This window comes from Zophobas morio, unplaced genomic scaffold, assembly GCF_036711695.1.
Source record: "Zophobas morio isolate AGI-343-1 ecotype UQ-CSIRO unplaced genomic scaffold, CSIRO_AGI_Zmor_V1 ptg000005l, whole genome shotgun sequence".
NCBI classification, from domain to species: Eukaryota; Metazoa; Arthropoda; class Insecta; order Coleoptera; family Tenebrionidae; genus Zophobas; species Zophobas morio.
In genome coordinates, this window is record NW_026972110.1 from 5,974,358 (window position 1) to 5,992,828 (window position 18,471).

General features: G+C 33.5%; 3 protein-coding genes and 1 long non-coding RNA gene across 7 annotated transcripts; 2 read left to right on the top strand and 2 right to left on the bottom strand.

Moving 5' to 3' along the window:
* Positions 1–3,648: 3,648 nt before the first annotated feature.
* On the bottom strand, positions 3,649–4,215 carry LOC135146416 (uncharacterized). Its single transcript, XR_010283810.1, has 3 exons — positions 4,033–4,215; positions 3,893–3,980; positions 3,649–3,833 (listed from the first exon to the last, which is right to left on the bottom strand). It is a non-coding gene; the product is annotated as an uncharacterized LOC135146416 (long non-coding RNA).
* A 7,934-nt stretch (positions 4,216–12,149) lies between these two features.
* LOC135122488 (MICOS complex subunit MIC27) lies at positions 12,150–13,515 on the top strand. 2 transcript variants are annotated; one of them, XM_064046694.1, is made up of 5 exons: positions 12,150–12,296; positions 12,348–12,624; positions 12,684–12,929; positions 13,110–13,126; positions 13,437–13,515. In XM_064046694.1, the coding sequence occupies exons 1-5, from the start codon at positions 12,282–12,284 to the stop codon at positions 13,464–13,466; spliced, it is 585 nt and encodes a 194-aa protein (XP_063902764.1). In that variant the 5' UTR covers positions 12,150–12,281; the 3' UTR covers positions 13,467–13,515. The 2 variants fall into 2 exon arrangements, with proteins under 2 accessions (XP_063902764.1, XP_063902763.1); XM_064046693.1 differs by having other exon boundaries at positions 12,152–12,296; positions 13,002–13,126.
* A 544-nt stretch (positions 13,516–14,059) lies between these two features.
* On the bottom strand, positions 14,060–15,648 carry LOC135122486 (E3 ubiquitin-protein ligase rnf168-like). Of its 2 annotated transcripts, XM_064046690.1 has the most exons (4): positions 15,239–15,648; positions 15,057–15,175; positions 14,692–14,786; positions 14,060–14,638 (listed from the first exon to the last, which is right to left on the bottom strand). In XM_064046690.1, the coding sequence occupies exons 1-4, from the start codon at positions 15,552–15,554 to the stop codon at positions 14,107–14,109; spliced, it is 1,062 nt and encodes a 353-aa protein (XP_063902760.1). In that variant the 5' UTR covers positions 15,555–15,648; the 3' UTR covers positions 14,060–14,106. The 2 variants fall into 2 exon arrangements, with proteins under 2 accessions (XP_063902760.1, XP_063902759.1); XM_064046689.1 differs by having other exon boundaries at positions 14,692–15,175.
* Position 15,649: 1 nt separating this feature from the next.
* LOC135122487 (dual specificity protein phosphatase MPK-4-like) lies at positions 15,650–17,760 on the top strand. Of its 2 annotated transcripts, none has more exons than XM_064046691.1 (2): positions 15,650–15,894; positions 15,951–17,760. In XM_064046691.1, the coding sequence occupies exons 1-2, from the start codon at positions 15,851–15,853 to the stop codon at positions 16,882–16,884; spliced, it is 978 nt and encodes a 325-aa protein (XP_063902761.1). In that variant the 5' UTR covers positions 15,650–15,850; the 3' UTR covers positions 16,885–17,760. The 2 variants fall into 2 exon arrangements, with proteins under 2 accessions (XP_063902761.1, XP_063902762.1); XM_064046692.1 differs by having other exon boundaries at positions 15,651–15,898.
* Positions 17,761–18,471: the final 711 nt, after the last annotated feature.

Sequence of the window (18,471 nt, forward strand, 5' to 3'; positions counted from 1 at the left end):
TGACGTCGTTTTTATTTGAACGCTCGTTACATAAAATCGCAGACAAAACTTAACGATAAAGTGGTTTCGCAGTAATAGCCTACACTTGATTTGTCAAAATTTTGAAGCTTTAACCACTATAATTAAGTACTAAAAGAAAATAATACAAGTGACAGATGTAATCTGGATCTGAACATGCTCTAACGTAAGCGACATTATGATGTTAACCTAAATTTTTACCAGATTAAATTCTAGCTAAACCCACGTCTGTGTATAGCTTATAATATACGAAGCTTCTGAAAATTATCACACACGTTTCTTTGTCATTAAATTTTGTCTGCGAATTTAGTCTGATGTTTGAATGTGTTTTTGAGAGTTCTGCCAAATAACTAACTATATATAGTGAACCAAGAGTTATAAGGTTATATGGCCATCATAAAATCATCTCATTGTGTCGAAGTTAAGTTGTTTGCAATAGAAAAGGTTTTAGGGTCGTAAATAACGTGTCCACTGCAGCTCGACCGGCTCTTATGGTTTCGTTCAGGGGCGGCTTTCACTAAATATGAAAATCCACCACTCCACTATTTCTTTACTACCTGCAGCCGCTGAGGGTTCCGAAATAACCACTCGCTTTGAAAGCCGGCCCTGTTAAATATGAGCAAGAAATGTTTAGAAGATGATTTATTGCCAACCGGTAAGCTTAGTGCGAACCACACAAAGGGGGTATTTATTTGCGGTCAACTACTTTTATGATGGCCATATAACCTTATAGGTCTTGGTTCACTATACTTACTTTAATTATTTCAAGGAATTATAATAGTTCTAAATAATTTTACAAGTTATTATACCCAATTCGGCATAAACGGTTCAAAATATAGAACACTTTTTTAACCTAAGTACTCCTGTAATAAAGGAGGTTGTATATTAAAATACTGGCTTGTTTGGCTTCATACAAACAAGCGCGGCAGTTTGTTAGAAGTATCCCTACTTTATATAACGATCGATATCTTGAAGCAATAACTTGAGATTTTTTTTTAAATCCATGAAAGCAAATTGTGCGACAATTTTTTGGAAACCCCACTCCACAGTAGTTGTAAGTATTTTTACAGAACGATTGAATTCTGCCTGGTAAGGAAGTAAGTTTCCTTGTCTTCCAGGATAAGGACAAAACAAAAGCTGCATAACGCCGTAGGCCTGGTCACCATATAAAATATACCGCTCATTTCCATTGTCCCGAAATACTGCCACTCGTTCTAGGTCATTATAAACCTGGGACTCTCTAAATATGCCGGCGTTATGCCTTTTTCCCTGATGTGCCCCTTTTAAATTGACAGTTATTCCATCTGGGCAAAGAACAGACTAATACTTAACACAGTGAAATCTTTTGTGTCCAGAATAATAATTTTCCTGATCAACTGTTGGCCTACATATAGGTCTTGGAGTCCCATCAATAAAGCCCCAACAATTTCGAATTGCACCTCCTCTAGTTCGAACTGATTGCCTGTTTAGCCATTCATTTGCCTGCAAGTCCTCTAGAAGGTGTCCTTTATTTTCCATGATAATATTTATAGTGGTGCGAATAATCTGTGATTGCGGCGACAATCCAAATAGATGAGTCAAGTCTTTTAAACGATTGGGGTAAACTAGCCTCCTTAATACAATACACAGAGCAGTAGTGCCATATACTGTATTTCTTGTGGCGGTCCGAACTTACTGTGGTAATCTTAGAGCTTCTGCCAAAACGGGAATATGATTCCTTTGAAAACGAAAATTCGTGTTAACTTCATCAAAATACAGTTCATTTAATCGAAATTCTTGCGGTGGACCATTATTAATATTTCTTACAGGATCTACCATTTGAAGTATTGCTTCTTCTATGTCGTTGTCATTAGCATTGTCCAAGACCAGTGCTTCTAAAACCCCTTCCATCACGATGACTAAGAACTATTTAGTTTATATCTGTCACATTGATTCTACGACAACGCTAGAAAATACGTTTCGCAATACATCAAGTTTTTTACAACGCTAAAACGTGGCGTTATTTTTATAGCTCATTCTTTATTAACGTATTACCTAAATAACGCTTGACTGCAATATCTCTATAATTGTTATGTTTCAATCATGTAATATTAAGAGTACTCCGTTTTTCTAAGTACTTCGTCGATTTTCAAATTCTTGTGTGTGTGTGTAGTTCCAGAAATATACGTACCATCGCTGGACAAAAAAAACTGGGACACAATAGGTAACTAGATAATTTTGAAAATTCGAAATTTAAAACGTGTAAGTTGGGCTTTTCCTGCCAAAAGTATTATTTATTAGGTTTGTGAAACATTTTCGCATATTTTATTTATTGTTTTCAAGAAATTAGTCGGAAAGATAAAGGCATAAACGAGAGCGTAAAATTAGGGACGTAACTTTATTCAAGAGAAAATAAAAAACTGGAATTATAACTAGAAACATTATACTGAAGATGCCAATTCAACTGATCAGTATTTTGTCATTGCACCATTTGCATCGATCACATTCTGTAGTCGACGAGGCATGGAAGCAACTAACTGCCTCATATATCCAGGTGTTACAGTTTCCCATGCCTCGACAATTTTTTCTTGTAATTCTAGTGGATTTCTAGGTCGAAAATCATTTTGATAAATATATTTTTGCATTTCTCCCCAAACATTTTCAATTACGTTTAAATCTGGGCTCCTAGAGGGCCAAGGCAAAACATTGACTCCCTGGGCTTGCAAATACCGACTTACCAGTCGGGCATTATGAACTGGACAGTTATCCTGCAATGGGTTTTATAATTATTAAAAAAAAATGAAAAGAAGAATAGCACAAACTTGTTGAAATATAAAGTTTCGTTCTCCAAAAACTGGTATTACTGAGGGGAGCATAAGTTCTTCTAGAAGCCTTCTGTATACATTAGCGTTTAATCTTTCTTCTACTATTGCGCAAATTCCACGTCCTCTGCTGCTAACCCACCCCCAAACATTAACGGAAAAGCGACCGGATTGTTTATATTTATTGCAATAGCGTTCATCATATCTCGTTCCTGGGGGTCTATAGACACGACGACGTCCATTACTATATGATTTGAAAGTTTTTTCGTCGGAAAATATCACATTATTCCACATATCTGGAGGTTCATTGACAAATTCCTGAGCAAATAATACCCTAATTGCCTTGTTTTGCTCAGTTAAAAATATTTTATTGGCAGCAGCCCGATTTCTTAATTCAGTTTCGTGGACTCTCTTCCGGGCTGTTTTCAGTGACGCAGGGAAATTCGTTTGCTGCCTTGCGTTAACCACTGTTTCGAAAGGATATTCTCGAATGAAATTTGCCAATTGAATGTTTTCGTCTGCAGTCGTTTTTTTTGGACGACCCGACCCCGCTCGTCTGATAATTCTACCATATTCATTAATTTTTTTTTTCGCCAGTAGGACAGTATTCTTGCTGATATGCAGCTCAGTTGCTATTGTTCTAATTGAGACCCCATCCCTTAAACGTTGCGCAATAGTTTGCTTTTGAACTTCATTCAAACTTGGCATTTTTGAATTGGCACTTGACATTAATCAAGGTGACATTTTTTAAATTTCATTTTGAATTACATTTTAAAGAGATGTTTACAATGCAAAAATTTTCAGTGTCCCAGTTTTTTATTTCCACCGATGGTACCTACCTAACCACATCTCTCATCTGGATTTCTTTTAGAAGAGTTTGCAAACATATCGCTACTCGAGTTGTCAAAACTTACATCTGTAAATAAGACGTTTGACTTGACAGAAATTCAAAATGACCATTCTAATTTAAATTATGTGCACTGGAAATTAGTTCAGTCAAATTTATTGTTGCATCTACGGTATGAACAGTTTTAAGCACAAATAAATCTATTGTGTTTATTATCATACTTTACATTTTGGAAAACGTTCACATTCACAAGGTGCCGGACATAATTTGGATGTCTTTCTGACTTCTAATGGAATTAGCAGTCTTTTAAAAAACTGGAATTAATCACTTACAAATGAGTCACAACAAAAGTACAGTATCACTTACGTACACCCATGATATGCCACTGTCCAATAAAATCCCGGGTTCAAAGTCGATAGGATCTCCAAGTTCTTCGGGAGGCCGTTCTACACCAAAAAGGTTTCCAATTGCTTCATAAATATAAGATACCATTTTCTCAGCTGATGAGTTATTTTTAATTTAGTTTAATATGTTTCAATGATAATTTTGAAAATGATGATGTTAACTAACTTGATTTTGGTAAATTCAGATTAAAACTGCTGATTTGTGTAATAACTCGAAGAACCATTTGCATGCTGCTGAATTAAATTATGAGGCGCAGCAGAGAAAAATATCTTTGTTGCGTGCCACTAAACTGCTTATTTCTACACAACAACAACTGCTTCGTACAACGTCATCTTAACAACTAAATCGCTCCCCTAGTTAAGGACCATCCCTCAAGTTTGGCTATGGGGGTGCTCCGTCCCAGTCTCAATAATGCTTTATTCCTATTCTTTATTTTGTAGCAATTTTTTATTATTAAAACAGCTTGAAAGTCTATTTGGGCTTTCTCCATCGTTATAATACATCTCCAATTCTCCCTATTTAAAGCCAGACGTTTCCATCCTCTGATACTACTTCTTTCACAATATTCTCTACTGTCTCCATCCATCTATGTTTCGGTATTGTTTTCAGCTTCATATTCTACTATTCTTCTGACCCTTCTTTTCTCATTTATTCTCATTATCTGTTCATTGTTGAATTCTAACGGTTCATGATTTTGCTCGATGTTGGACGTTGGTATCTTGTATGGTCCTCCATAATTTTTTTCTAAAAATTAACATCTTGTTGTAAATGATCTTCGTGTTATTTTTTGTTATCAGTTTTGATGTAAATAATAGCAACATATAATACAAAGTTCTGTTTGGATGTGTTACTCGATCGTCGATCTATTTTCATTTAATGTCATTTTCTTCGGTGATTAACGAGCCCAGAGACCCGAACTCTCCGGTAATATATGGTTACCGATTTTAATGTTTTCCTCATCCCTATTCTTTAAATTTTGGTAGCTTCTGTTTCCAAATCTTGGAATGATTATTTAAGGCTTTTTCGTCTTTTTGTTATAATTGCGCAATTCGAAGGTACCTACTTCCCTTTGTTTGAGTGATTTTTCTATCTCTGAACTTTTTCTGCTATGATATGCCTACCAATAGTAATCGATGAACAACGTCTCCACACTGACATTAAACTCTCTTCCTTCGACATTAGAAATGTAAAGATGTGATCTAACGTCGAACGGTTGGATCTAAATCCAGCGTTGAACTCTCCTATATTTTCCGTTGTGTGTTTTTCTAGTCTATTTGCAAAGGACAAGTACTAATATTTATTTTTATACACTGAACTTTACTAATTACAGTGTATAAAAAGACATGTTGTTACTTCAAAATACCCTGACAAAAGGGAAAAGACATAGGTACTGCAAAATCTATATCCGGCAGTACCTATGTCTTTTGCCTTTCGCCTTTTTTGATCATTTCCGTTGTTATACTATTCTCTTCTGCTGCCTTTCCGTTTCTGACTTTTTTATTAAGTCCCTCATTTCATCTATCTCTGGGGATTTTGGAGATGCTTCTGTGCATTTCTCTATCTGTGCTAGATTTTTTAATTCTACACCACTCTTTCCTCTGGTATCTAGTAGTTCTTCGAAGTAGGTACTCTCTCCATATTTCCATTCTTACCCGCCCATAAAATTTGCGTGCATTCTTCATAACACTGTTGTCTAATTCTTTCATACATTCATTTTCAAACTGGCGATTCTCTTTTCTTAACGATTTGCTTACTTTTCTTCTGTTATTGCCATTATTTATTATTCCTTTCGCTTTGATCTGTTAACCATTGTAATCTGCTCTCATTTATTTGTTTTGCCACTTCTTCACATACCATATTTTTCTTCCCTATTGCATTTTCTGTTATTTCTGTAATATCTTTTCCAGTTTACGTTTTCTATGAAATTTTATACCCTCAACCTTCTTTTTAATTTCTTCGTTCCATTTTTCTTTTACTTTTATATCTTTCAGATTTTCCATATTCCACTATAGACTATACGATGATTCACGATTGGAGAAGCTACAGGGGAGCAGATGCTAACAGCGACCACACACTAGTTATAGCAAAAATAAAAGAAAAACTACCAACCAATAGAAAACTAAAAAAAGAAAGAAAAAGAGTCAATGTTAAGCTACTAAAGGACAAAAAATAACACAACAAATTGAAATAGAATTAAATAAAAGACTAGAAAGTAAAGATACAACACACGAAACAATAGAAGATGAATGGAGCCAAATTGAAGCAGAAATGGTAGGAAACATCAAAGAAATACATTAACAACACCGAACGAAGAAGTAGAAAGGAAGATTGGTATGATGAAGAAAGCCTTGATGAGTAGAAACATTGCAAAAATAGGAAAAGATCAAAAACCAACAAAGGAAGCAATAAAAGATTATGAAGAAAAACAGAAAATAACCAAACAAATATGCAGACGGAAAAAGAGAGAATATTTGAAAAAAAAATGGATACAATAGAAAAACACTACCCAAACAAAGAGATACAAAACTTCTACCAAGAAGTTAGGAAGACAAAATAGACCACTAGCACGAGAACGCTATACTGCAGAAGTAAAGAAGGACAACTGATTGGAGACACAGTAGAAAAACTAGACAGATGGGCGGAATATTTTGAAGACCTACTAAATGACAAGACGGAGGAAGAACAACAGCCAAAAGTAGTGAAAACAAGAAGACAAGACAACAATGAAAAACAAGAAAAAATAGAAGTGAGTAGAATGATACAAGAAATGAAAAGTCATAAAAGCCCTGGATAAAATGTAATACCTGCAGAACTGCTGAAAATAGGAGCCGAACAACTTACCAAGAGATATCAGCTAATACTTACTTAGAACGTGGCAAGAGGAGATAAGACCGAAAGGATGGAACAGCGCCATTATCTGCCCCATATTTAAAAAAGGAGACAAAACGGAGTGTGAAAACTACAGAGGAATAGCCATACTTGATGTAGTTTGTAAGATCTTAACAAAAATCATAAGAACTAGATTGAGAGAATACACCACGCAAACAATAGAAGAATATCAAGGAGGGTTTAGGGCAGGAAGATCAACCATAGATCAGATTTTTACTCTAAAAACGATCCAAAATAGCAGCTATGAACAAAACCTAAGCCTGCACATCTTTTTCATAGACTTTAAACAAGCCTACGATTCCATAGACCGAAACATGTTATACGATGCAATGGAAAAGCTAGAAATACCAAAAACATTGATAAGATTCGTTAAAATGACACTACAAAACACGAGCAACAAAATTATTTTGGAAGGAAACATGTCAAAAGAATTCTTGGTTAGAAAAGTGCTACGGCAAGGAGATCCACTATCAGGCGACCTGTTTAATGTTGTACTAGAGGACATAACAAGGGAAAGCAGAATACAAACAAATGAAATAATGGATTAATATGTCACCATAAGAAGCAATGCATTGCATATGCAGACAATGTCGCCTTGCTTACGAGATCAAGAAAGGAGCTAGAAAGGACATTTAAGCAATTTGAAAAAGTGATGAGGAAGTACGGTCTAGTGGTAAATGAGCAGAAGACGAAATACATGAAAATGAATACAGATGACGTAAAAGAAGACAAATATATTAAATTAAAAACAGATAGAAAAGAATACAAGATAGAAAAAGTAAACGAATTTATATACCTAGGAGCCACAATAACCAGTAAAGCCAAAGAAGCAAAGAAAATAGAAAAAAGAATGCTAAAAGGCAGCTGAGCAATGGGTTCTCTAACATCAATAATGCAGGGAAAAATATATCACGAAAATCAAAAATACGAATGTACGAAACAATCATAAGACCAGTGGTAACGTACGCAAGTGAAACATGGACACTGTATAAACAAGCCGAAATGAAATTAGAGATACATGGGAAAGAAAAATACTGAGAAAAATTTTTGGGAGGGGTCAAAAGTACAGAAGGAGAATGGAGAAGAAGGACAAACCAGGAAGTCATGAACCTGTATAGAAGACCGAGGATCACACAAAAAATTCGATCGCAAAGAATCAGATGATTAGGACTCAAAACTAGAATGCCAGGACAAAGAATAGCAAAAAGAGTATTAGAAGAAGGAAGGGGTGAGAAACGAAAAAGAGGATACCCAAGAAAGAAATGGCTAGAGGAGGCGCAGAAAGATCTGAAAGCAAATGGAGTGAAAAACTGGAAAAGTGTAGTCACATACCGGAAGAGATGGAAATAAATAACTGCCACCACAGAGCTGTCACCATAGAAGCCAAGGGCCTAGAGGGCCTGTAGAGCTAACATATACCGCGAGATCGAAAAAGAAATTAGTCAAAGTTGGCCATGCACGACAAGCCGTTTGTCGTAATTTAATTTTTTTATTAAATTTCAAATTGACAGTTTAAAATTAGAATTATGACACCGACTTTTAAAACACATAAAAATGAATCAAAATCACCGTTTTCCAATTTTGTCCCATTTCTGAAGTAAGATTCTAACAAAAAGACTTTAATTTGGTTTGATACCATTACAAATTACTTTTTTCTGCTACCGATAGCGTAAATGAACCTTATTGCTCCAGTGACACTGATGTAAGCGTAAGCGAAGTAAATAGGGCAACCTCGTTGCTAGCTCCGTAAGTAGGTTACTAAGGGCGTAAGTGTTACTTACGCTGCCAGGACAAAAAAGTAATGAAAGTAGTAGAATGTCAGAGAAATGTCAATAATTTCATTTTACAGCAATAGTTTGTTTTATAATTATTTATTAATATTAACTGTAACACTACACTCAGTAATATTTATTAAAGGAATATTCTTTGAAGTTATTTCAAAAGTAGTAACTGTCACATTTTCATCAACTGCATGAGCTTCCAACATTTTCTTATATAATTGAGGTAACAACAGAAGAACTGACACGACGTTAATTTCAGCATTGAATATTCACACCATAAACTGCTAGGAGACTTGCGGGCTTCGGATCTTTCCTTAAAATAACCAAGCATTACGGTTTCATTAACATCTTGAATGTTTCGTGATGTATACCTACCAAATTGAAAATGCGTTGTAAGTTTCAGTATAACGGAATTTCGATTTTTCAGGTAACAGACATGCGCAAGCAATATTGGCAGCTTCTTCTATTGCCTGTAAATGACTTGAATCACTCATTTTTCACTTTGAACAACTACTTTTTAGAAAACTTCACTTGTAAACAATTTTTTTTATCTTGTTGCTACGGAAATGAATACTTTCAATGAGTTCCTGATAATTTCTTAAATATTTTTTAGTTACTAGAATTATTACTTTTTAGTGTTACTGGTGTCGGTAGCAGAAAAAACGTAATACAATACACGCTGCGTAACTCCTTTCTTAAGTCTCGGAGGTTTGCCGGGCCTCGGCGTTGCCTCGGCCCGTCAAATCCACCTCGACAAAAAAGTTTACTTACGCAGCTTGTAATGTAAATAACTATTGTCAACCTTTTGTCAACGTGACGTTTAATAAAAAATTATTTTAAACTAAGACAAACGGCTTTTCGTGCATGGCCAACTTTGACTAATTTGTTTTTCGATCTCCTATATACTTCACGCAAGAGGACTATATTCATTTATTTAAATTCAATAATAACTGACATTCAAAATTTTCGTCAGCTAAGGCACCTAGCCGATTCTTTTGCGCCTAATTTCATTTCACTCTAGCTACAAATAAAAGTTCGATGCCAACTGCAACAACTTTTAAACAAAAATTTGCATTGGTGGGAGATTTCAAAATATCTTATTGGCTATGTGTAAATGTATCGTAAAATTGTTTAATCTTCAATAAGAAGGATGTTCCACTTGACGTTGTGACTTACAGATTAAATTTAGAAAATCTTAGAGGGTGGACACTCATAAAATTTTATTGTCGGATTATGAGAGGTTATAGATTTGAGTGGACCAGAAAAATGGATAAAGTTTGTTTGACCACAAATTTTAAATGTTTGCTCAATTATTTATATATTTTGTTGACTAATTCAAACAGCATCACCATTTTAACATTGCCGTGTAGAATTAACTTTAAAATATTAACAGTTGTTTTAATAATAATTATAACAGATCTGTATTGATTCTTCAATTAAATAACTTGTACTCTGTCATTTCGAAATTAACTTCATCCGAAATATACAATAATAAATTTATTTTTTCAAGTTTTCAGCATGCTTTTGAACAATGTTTTGAATTATCTAAGAATCAGTTGATTGATGTGTCTTTTACAAGAACTATCCATTAATTTCCGCTGCTAAGAACGATAGGGATAACGGATAAGTCAAATGGATTTCGAGCAAATTTAAGAAAATTACATCCATTGTTAAAATGTTAATGCTATTAACAAGAGCAATTCCATTACGAGCAATATTTAGGCCTTTAATTATGTAATGAACTAATGAAGAAATACAGAAAAAACTTCTTTTATGTAAAAAGGAAGCGTATGTTGATTACGTATTTTCGGGTAACAATAAAAGTCAATCTATTTGAAAAATAGTGAATTTAAATTCAATCACAAATGACGACATGTTAAAAATCCATTCACAGCAGATGACTTTAATATTTTTTGTAAACATTTCTCTAAAACTATTATTATGACTAGATCATAACAATGTAAATGTTAATGATAATATGGATTACATAAAAAATCGTCGTTAATTCACCGCTCAGAGACGAGTGAAATTATTAATATCATACCAGTGTTAAGTGTTAAGTTAAGATTTCAAGAATTTCACATATCCACGATATAAATAATTTTAGATCCATCTACATCTTGCATATTATCAAAAAATTTTGAAAAACGTATTAACGTATGATTAGATTCTTTAAGTAAAATAAACTATTTACGAGCAAACAACTTGCTTTAATGTGGATACATTTTGCATTGTTTTAATAAAAGATATTTAACCTACTTTCTCAAAATTATCGATTAATGACTACATGAATCCTGCCCTATTACTAAATAAACTTGAGTTCTATAGAATCTGTAGAGCGCCGTATGAACAATAAAATTTGATTTAATTAAGTAATTACGGACATTAAATTGTTTACGAAAAGCCATTGATCATAGTCTCTTGGAACAGAGGAGCCCCAGGGTTTAATCCTGCAATTCATTCTCTTTCTGATATCCATCAATGATATGCCAGTGAATTATAATGCAGCACGAACGGTTTTTTTTTACTAGGTACCTACGTTTGCCGCCTCAACCTTTTAGAAACAGCTTTCGCATGCTTCTTCTATAGTATGACTACTTTTCTGTTTCACTTAGTTTGCCGAACAGAAAACTAAGTAGAGAATTAAGAGTACCTGGTGTTTTCCTCGAATTGAAGGTGGGCACTCATCAATGAATTTTAGGTGTACTTTTTGATTGTCGTGTACATGATAAAACATGAATCAATTTCTCTGTTCATCCCCACTAAAAATTTGATAAAGTATTTTTAGCACTACGCACCTAATTATTACAACAAAAAATTAAATTTTAAAATGTTTAAAACCTACCCTCTGGCATTTGATATAATATATTTAAAAAATGTCTGAGACCAGTTTTTATTTTTGTTGTGTTAACCCAAACATCCCGCCAAAATTGCACAAAATTTTCAAACTCGCGAAAAATTCAAAATTTGGCTTGTATTCGTTAACAAAATGGAAACCCTACGTTGTGTTTTTTTTTTTTTTGTCAGAATGCGTTCAAATACAAAGTGGTAAACCCCAAGGTTGGTAAAATAACCTTAAAAAAAATCCAAAATATTGAAGGAAAATTGTTTATTCCTCCATTCTGGAGAGACAAAATCTAGAAACCAGCTGCAAAAATTCTTTCCAGCTTTCATAAATGAAATCAAATGTTACAAATCGATACAAAAATTTCAACACAAAAAAAGAAGAAATCTTAAATAAAGTAACTGTGTCTATGTTTGTGCATACATTTTGGCAACTTTTATTATTATTATTATTATTTGTGACTGCACCATCTTGTGAATGTGTTCTAAACTAAAGACAGCTTTTGGCTTTTGCCATATTTTGTACTGCTGCAACAACCCGATTTTGCGCAGTTGTTTCCTTCTATCTTGGCAAACACCTGACCTCAAGGAGGTTCCTGACACTCATGACAGTTTATCACAACTGTCAAATTTATGTAACATTAAAAAAACAAAAAAGGATTTTGTATTAAAGTTTGTATGCAAAATTAATTAAATATGTATACTAGGAAAGTAGGTACATTGATATGTATTGTTTTATTTATTTAAAAAAATGTGTTTCAGTTGCTAAACACATTATTCGTCCCGGCAGCAGTTTTAGTAGCAGAAGAAAGAGGGAAAGATTCCTCCCAACAAGGCCAATACTGTCGGGCGAGTGAATTACCTATCTATGTACCGGACCCACCACCACCGACTCCAGAACCAGAAGTAGCTATGCCAACATACTTAGAAAATGGCTTTGGAGCAGTGAGGCAACAAGTTACAAACATTTCAAGGGAAGTTTCGGCATACAAGAGGGTTGCTGTGGATTATGTTGAACAAAGCAAAGACAATGCTGAAGGTAAGTGACCGTTATAATAGTTTTAAAGCATTTGTTAAGCACATTTTTAACTATTTTAGGGTTATTGCAATATTTGAGACAAGAAGATAATACAACTCCAAAAGCTGGTGCCATTGTAATTGGTGGATTGACTGGTTACATTTTGGGTCTAAGAGGTAGATTTATTAAGCGAACGTTATATGCTAGTGCTGGAGCATTAGGAATGGCTGCTCTTTGTTATCCAAAAGAAGCATCTGAGTATTCACAAATAGCAATAGCAGAGGCAAAGAAATATGCCACAATTGCATACAACTTTGCATATGGAGGTATGTTGATTTGTGTTTAATAAACATACATATAGGTACAGCTCATACATTAATTAAATATGTATGTTTAAGTTAAGAAGGATGATCCTCCATTGGAGCTTCCATCACTACCAAAAATACCAACCAGCTTCTCAGAAGCGTGGGATACAGTCGCGAAATCAGCTTCATCTCTTGTTTCAGGAGATGATACACAAAAGGTAAATAGTAAAGGCAAAAAGTGTGCAAATGTAACTGACGGAGATACTGGCATAAGTGAAGGTCTTCATGGAACAAATGAAGTAGATGCTTTTACAATTGTTTCCAAAGCACATGATGAATCTACTTCAAAGTCATGTCACTGCCCAGTGGGGGCATGTCTGGGACAGCATGATGAAAATAACATGTCATGATTATTTTTTTTCTTTAAGAATTATTTTATCACTGATAAATTGTAGTTGCTTATGGTAACATTGCATTTATTAATTATATGTTTGAGTAATATTAGTAATTTACATTTGTCTGTTTCAGGCCCACAACAAAACTGAAAAGGAAAAGTAGTCCTACTACCTTGTACATAAAAACAAATATATTAGCTGAAATTCGTGAATGTTCAGTTTCATTTATAGTTACATTTTCAGAAATTGATCCTTCACTTTATCATTTTATTGAAAAATAAAACGGCTGCTATCACAGCAACAATTACAAATGAAAAATAAAATTAATGTAACTTAAAAATGACTAAATTTTACTTAATACTATCATAACAATATCATTTCAAAAATATTTTATAACATCACAAATGCAGTATCACCTAGCAAAACAAACTCAGCTGCGCTTCTGTAAAGTTTTTAATTCAAATTACATTCTACCACATGTAAAAGGTGCAAAAAAAAATTGCACCATGAATCAAATACCTGAAAAATTGTTCTTTCACACTAAAGTCAACCAATCGATACAGTCATCTAGGTATCTCTGGATTAGACACATTTATGATAAGTGCATTTATCATACCCCTGTCTGTATTCTTGCATTTGATAGTCACAATGATTAATGTTTAGTATATTAATATCAATGACTGACTAATGCAGTATAATAACAAACTAAACAAAAAAACTTTATGGACATATCACGTTACAAAATAAAACATCTCAAATTTTAAATGTATTTTTGATACATTTGAAAATCAACATAACTTATTTTATGGTGTCATAATTTCCATTTGGACTTGATTTTTTGCCGCCATCCTTTTGAGAACGGTGCTACGCGTGGAATATGCAGAGGACTGGTTAAATGTTTGTTGTAGCTTGGTAGCTAATTCGAAATCCGCTTGTTCCTGCAACGATCGTTTAATATGTTCTTCACTGATTAAATTGTTAGTTTTCTTAAAGTTTGTTGTTTTGGGAATAGTATTTCTTATCGGGAGATTGTAGCCCTCTGTGTCACATGAGTTTTTACACTTGTTAGTATCACAAACTTTTGTTAAAGTGACTTCAATACTTTTTGATTTCATCAATTGATTAGCAGTATGTACTGATTTAATTTTCTTTCTTGCTTTATTGTCCGATTTCTCTTGTTTCCGTTTGGATACAATGGAACTGTCATCTTTCACCTGACACTGAATGTTTTCTTTTTTGTATGTTCCCATTTTTTCTTCTGAGGCTGCTGAGCATAATCTGGCAAAAGCTGATTCCAAGTAGTTCATATTAATCTGATTTTGGCCACTTGGAGCACTAAAAACCTATTATGTTAAAAACAAAAATTTAATAGGTTTTCACATACTTACAGTATTTTAATATGGGGGCTAACATTTGGTTTTCTAGTAGGAACTTTAATCGGAGCTAACCCTTCTGATGGGGGATTATGTCGGTAGTCAATCGGCTTAAAATATAAACACTCTGACTCAATGCTGTTACTCCTATCATTTGCCATTTCAGACTCTGCAATTTCCTGAATTCTTTTATTTTTCTTTTGTGTTAAGATCTGAGATTCTTTGAAAAGGGTTTTTTGCGTTTCTTTTGAATGGGTGTTTTGACACAATATTCTACATGTGTATTCTTTTGTAGCAAAATTATTGATAAATGTAAAACGTTTGTCATTCTTTTCAGTTTTTGTAAGAGTCTGGTTATGGCTTTTTGAAAGAGTGCTTACTGAACCTGCAGTTTTTGTGGCAATTTTGGATGATGTTGATGAAAGTGAAGCCAGTTGTTCAGATTGTTTGCTTTGTACGTTTACTGTACTGTTATTTCGCTCGTTTGCTTTGTATTTATCTAAAACATCAACATGGGTTTGTTTAGATGTAAATGTAAGGTTATGTTTCATTTTGTCTGTACCTTCTTGATTCTCAGCAACTCCATTTAACTTGTTTTTGACTTGCAACGGGAAAAGATCTTGAATTGCTTGCCAAAGCGTTTCGTTGACCAATTTTTTCGATTTTGAAGATCTAAGCCAGGAACCAACCCTCACTCTGCACATAGGACATACATTTGCGTTTTCTGTTGTTGTCTCAAAACATGATGAACAAAAGCCGTGGCTACAGGGAAGTGTTACTGGTTTGATTAAAATACTTCGACAAATTGGGCAAATCACATCATTAGCACTTAATTTTTTATAATCAAGCTTATTTACTTTTGCACGTCTAGGAGCCATGTTTTATTTACTTAAGCTTGACTTCAGTTTTGACATTGACGTTTCTGACGCAAGGTAAAAGCGAAAAAGGAAAAATTCCCTACAGTGTCAAAAAATCAGATACCGGTGTGTCAATAAAACAATATACTTTATGGTATGAATTGCTGTCAATAGTAAAGAGCATTTTTGGCACTGTCCAGTTGTACTGGACCTTCACCCCAAAACTGTTTTATGTTTACGACGCATGAAGATGTAGAAATACAATAAACAAATAAAATGACGTATTTAATGCGACATAATAATATATATCTTCGAACATGATTAAATCTGGTTTAGTTACTTTATGTCGCAAGTTAGAAGGGTTTGTGCGTTTAATGACTATTATTAGTCTCTCAACAGCTTACATAATTGTTTTAGATTATTGAGAACTGATATGAATTCTGTACAAAAAGACGACTGCTCCTTGTCACCAATCAGTATTGATCTCATTGAACCAAATTTGTACCTTGGAGGTCTGTGTGCCGCTAAAGATGTAAATACCCTTGTAAAATATAAAATAAGCCATATATTAACAATTGACATATGTCCGTTACCTCGAAAAATTTTGGAATTGAAAAACATCACCACCAAGTATATTCAACTTTCTGACCAACCAAAAGAAGACTTACTGAGTCATTTTGATGATACAGAAGCTTTTATTACAGAAGGATTAACGAAAGGAGCGGTTTTGGTTCATTGTTATTTTGGTGTCTCTAGAAGCGCTACCGTAGTCATTGCTTATATTATGAAAAAGTACCAGTTAACTTACAGAGAAGCTTTTGAACAAGTTAAACTCAAAAGAAGTATAGTTTATCCAAATCAAGGTTTCATCTCACAGTTAACTCTGTATAAAGAAATGAATTATAAACTTGACCCTAACAACATGAAATACAAGATATTTAGGTTAAATATAGCTGCTGATCAAGTCCGAAAAGTAAAGATTTTACCACAGACTTTTATGGATTTGGTAAAATTTGATCCAGGATTAACTCAGACACAACCAGAACCAAATGTCTATCGTTGCAAGAAATGCCGTAGAGTTCTAGCTTCAGAATCAAATTTAATCACTCACAAGATAAATGGTGACGTTTGTACCAAAACGTATTTCTTAGAACCGCTGGCTTGGATGAATGTTACACAAACTACTCAAGAGAAGCTGTACTGCCCCAAATGCAGCGCAAAAGTTGGATCATTTAGTTGGATTATGGGGTGCCAGTGTCCATGTGGCGTTAAGGTAGCCCCTGCCTTTTACCTAACACCATCCAAAGTAGATTTTACCAATGTTGTTAAAAATGTTGAAATGACCTTTTAAGTACCTGAATAATCTCTATTTTTTTATGTTTCTATATGCCTTTTTAGTATTTCTTGTGACAAAATTTAGTGAGAATTAAGTGTTCTGTATGTATGAATGTCTTCCAATGACAATGTTACGTTTAGTTCTGATTATTGTAAAGTACGTAAATATAATATGTTAAATTATGGCTGTTAACTTATACCTAAAGTATTTATTAAATCATATAATGCTGAACCTTATCAAAACGATATAAATATTTAAATGCATATTAATCACTTCTAATGATATATTATACAGGATGTTTCATGTCAAATAAACTTCCAAATTAAGGTGCATGTATTGAGCTGTCAGTTACGCGCACGTTTTTTCAAAAATTTGACAATACTATCAGTGATGAATACTATTAGCGGTCTTTTTTAAAGTATGTAAGGCACAGTTTTAGAAATTTCGATTTTTTTTTTTAAGTATGGAGCGATAATGAACCCAAATTTTAATCACTGATGTATGTGCATGGCCAACTGACCAGGTTTGAAAAGCAGACTTTACTAATTGCAAAGGAGAATATTATTGAAAAACAATTGTGTTAGTCAAAAAAATAAAATCAGGCATAGCCCAATTAAAAAAATGTGTTTTCATTTTCGGCAAAATATAAACGCTAACGTTCAAGTTGATGTTCTGAAATACACATTTTTTGTAGATTTTTCCCATTACAACCTGCAAATATAGTTTTGACGTAATTTAGTCAACCAGTTGAGACAAAACATCCTGTATGCTGAAAATTACGGGTAATTAAAATAGTAAGTAGTATATCAAAATGTAAATTTGTATGTACATAACACAGGACGTTACCTTAGAATAATATTTGTAATATATAAGAAACAGTAAAGTAAAACATGATCTTCTGTGATGCTGATTAATTATTTGTTTTCAGGATTGCGTTGGCTTTTTTCAAGCTTGCTGATAATGTGGAAGTTTCAGTAGCTCTTTTTATTATCTTTCGAATATTTTCGCTATAGCGAACAAATTTAAAATCGAGATTATACTTTGTGCCTACATATATATTACATGCCTAAAAATATTTAATGATGTGGAAAAATTTATAATAAACAATATAAATCCTGCGGAAAGTAGTTAAAATAATTTTACATTGAACAATAAATTTTATACGGTTAATTATTTGTTATTGAACTTATTACGAATCTGGCGGATAGGTTTGCAAAACTCAAGAAGGCTTTATCTGAAAAGGTGTCTTCAAGGAATAAAGCACATTGCAATAATTGAATAATTTTGGTAAAATATTCTAGTCAAATAATAATGACAATAAGTCAAATGAAGTACTTCTACTTGCATACTTATTTCATTTATGGTATTATAATAGGGCATATCGTTGTATTTGATTGTACCTATGTAAAATTTGTTGATTAAATGTTCAAGATATAACTCTTTTTACTAAGTATTTAATAATAATAACCACTCAACTTTTTTTGTGTATGTTGAATCATTACCGTGATGTAACAAGGGTGACTAAGTGTTCGTAAACTTGTGATATTTTACAAATACATAGGTGCTAGTTAGCTACATTGTAAAACGGGTGTGCGTTTCATC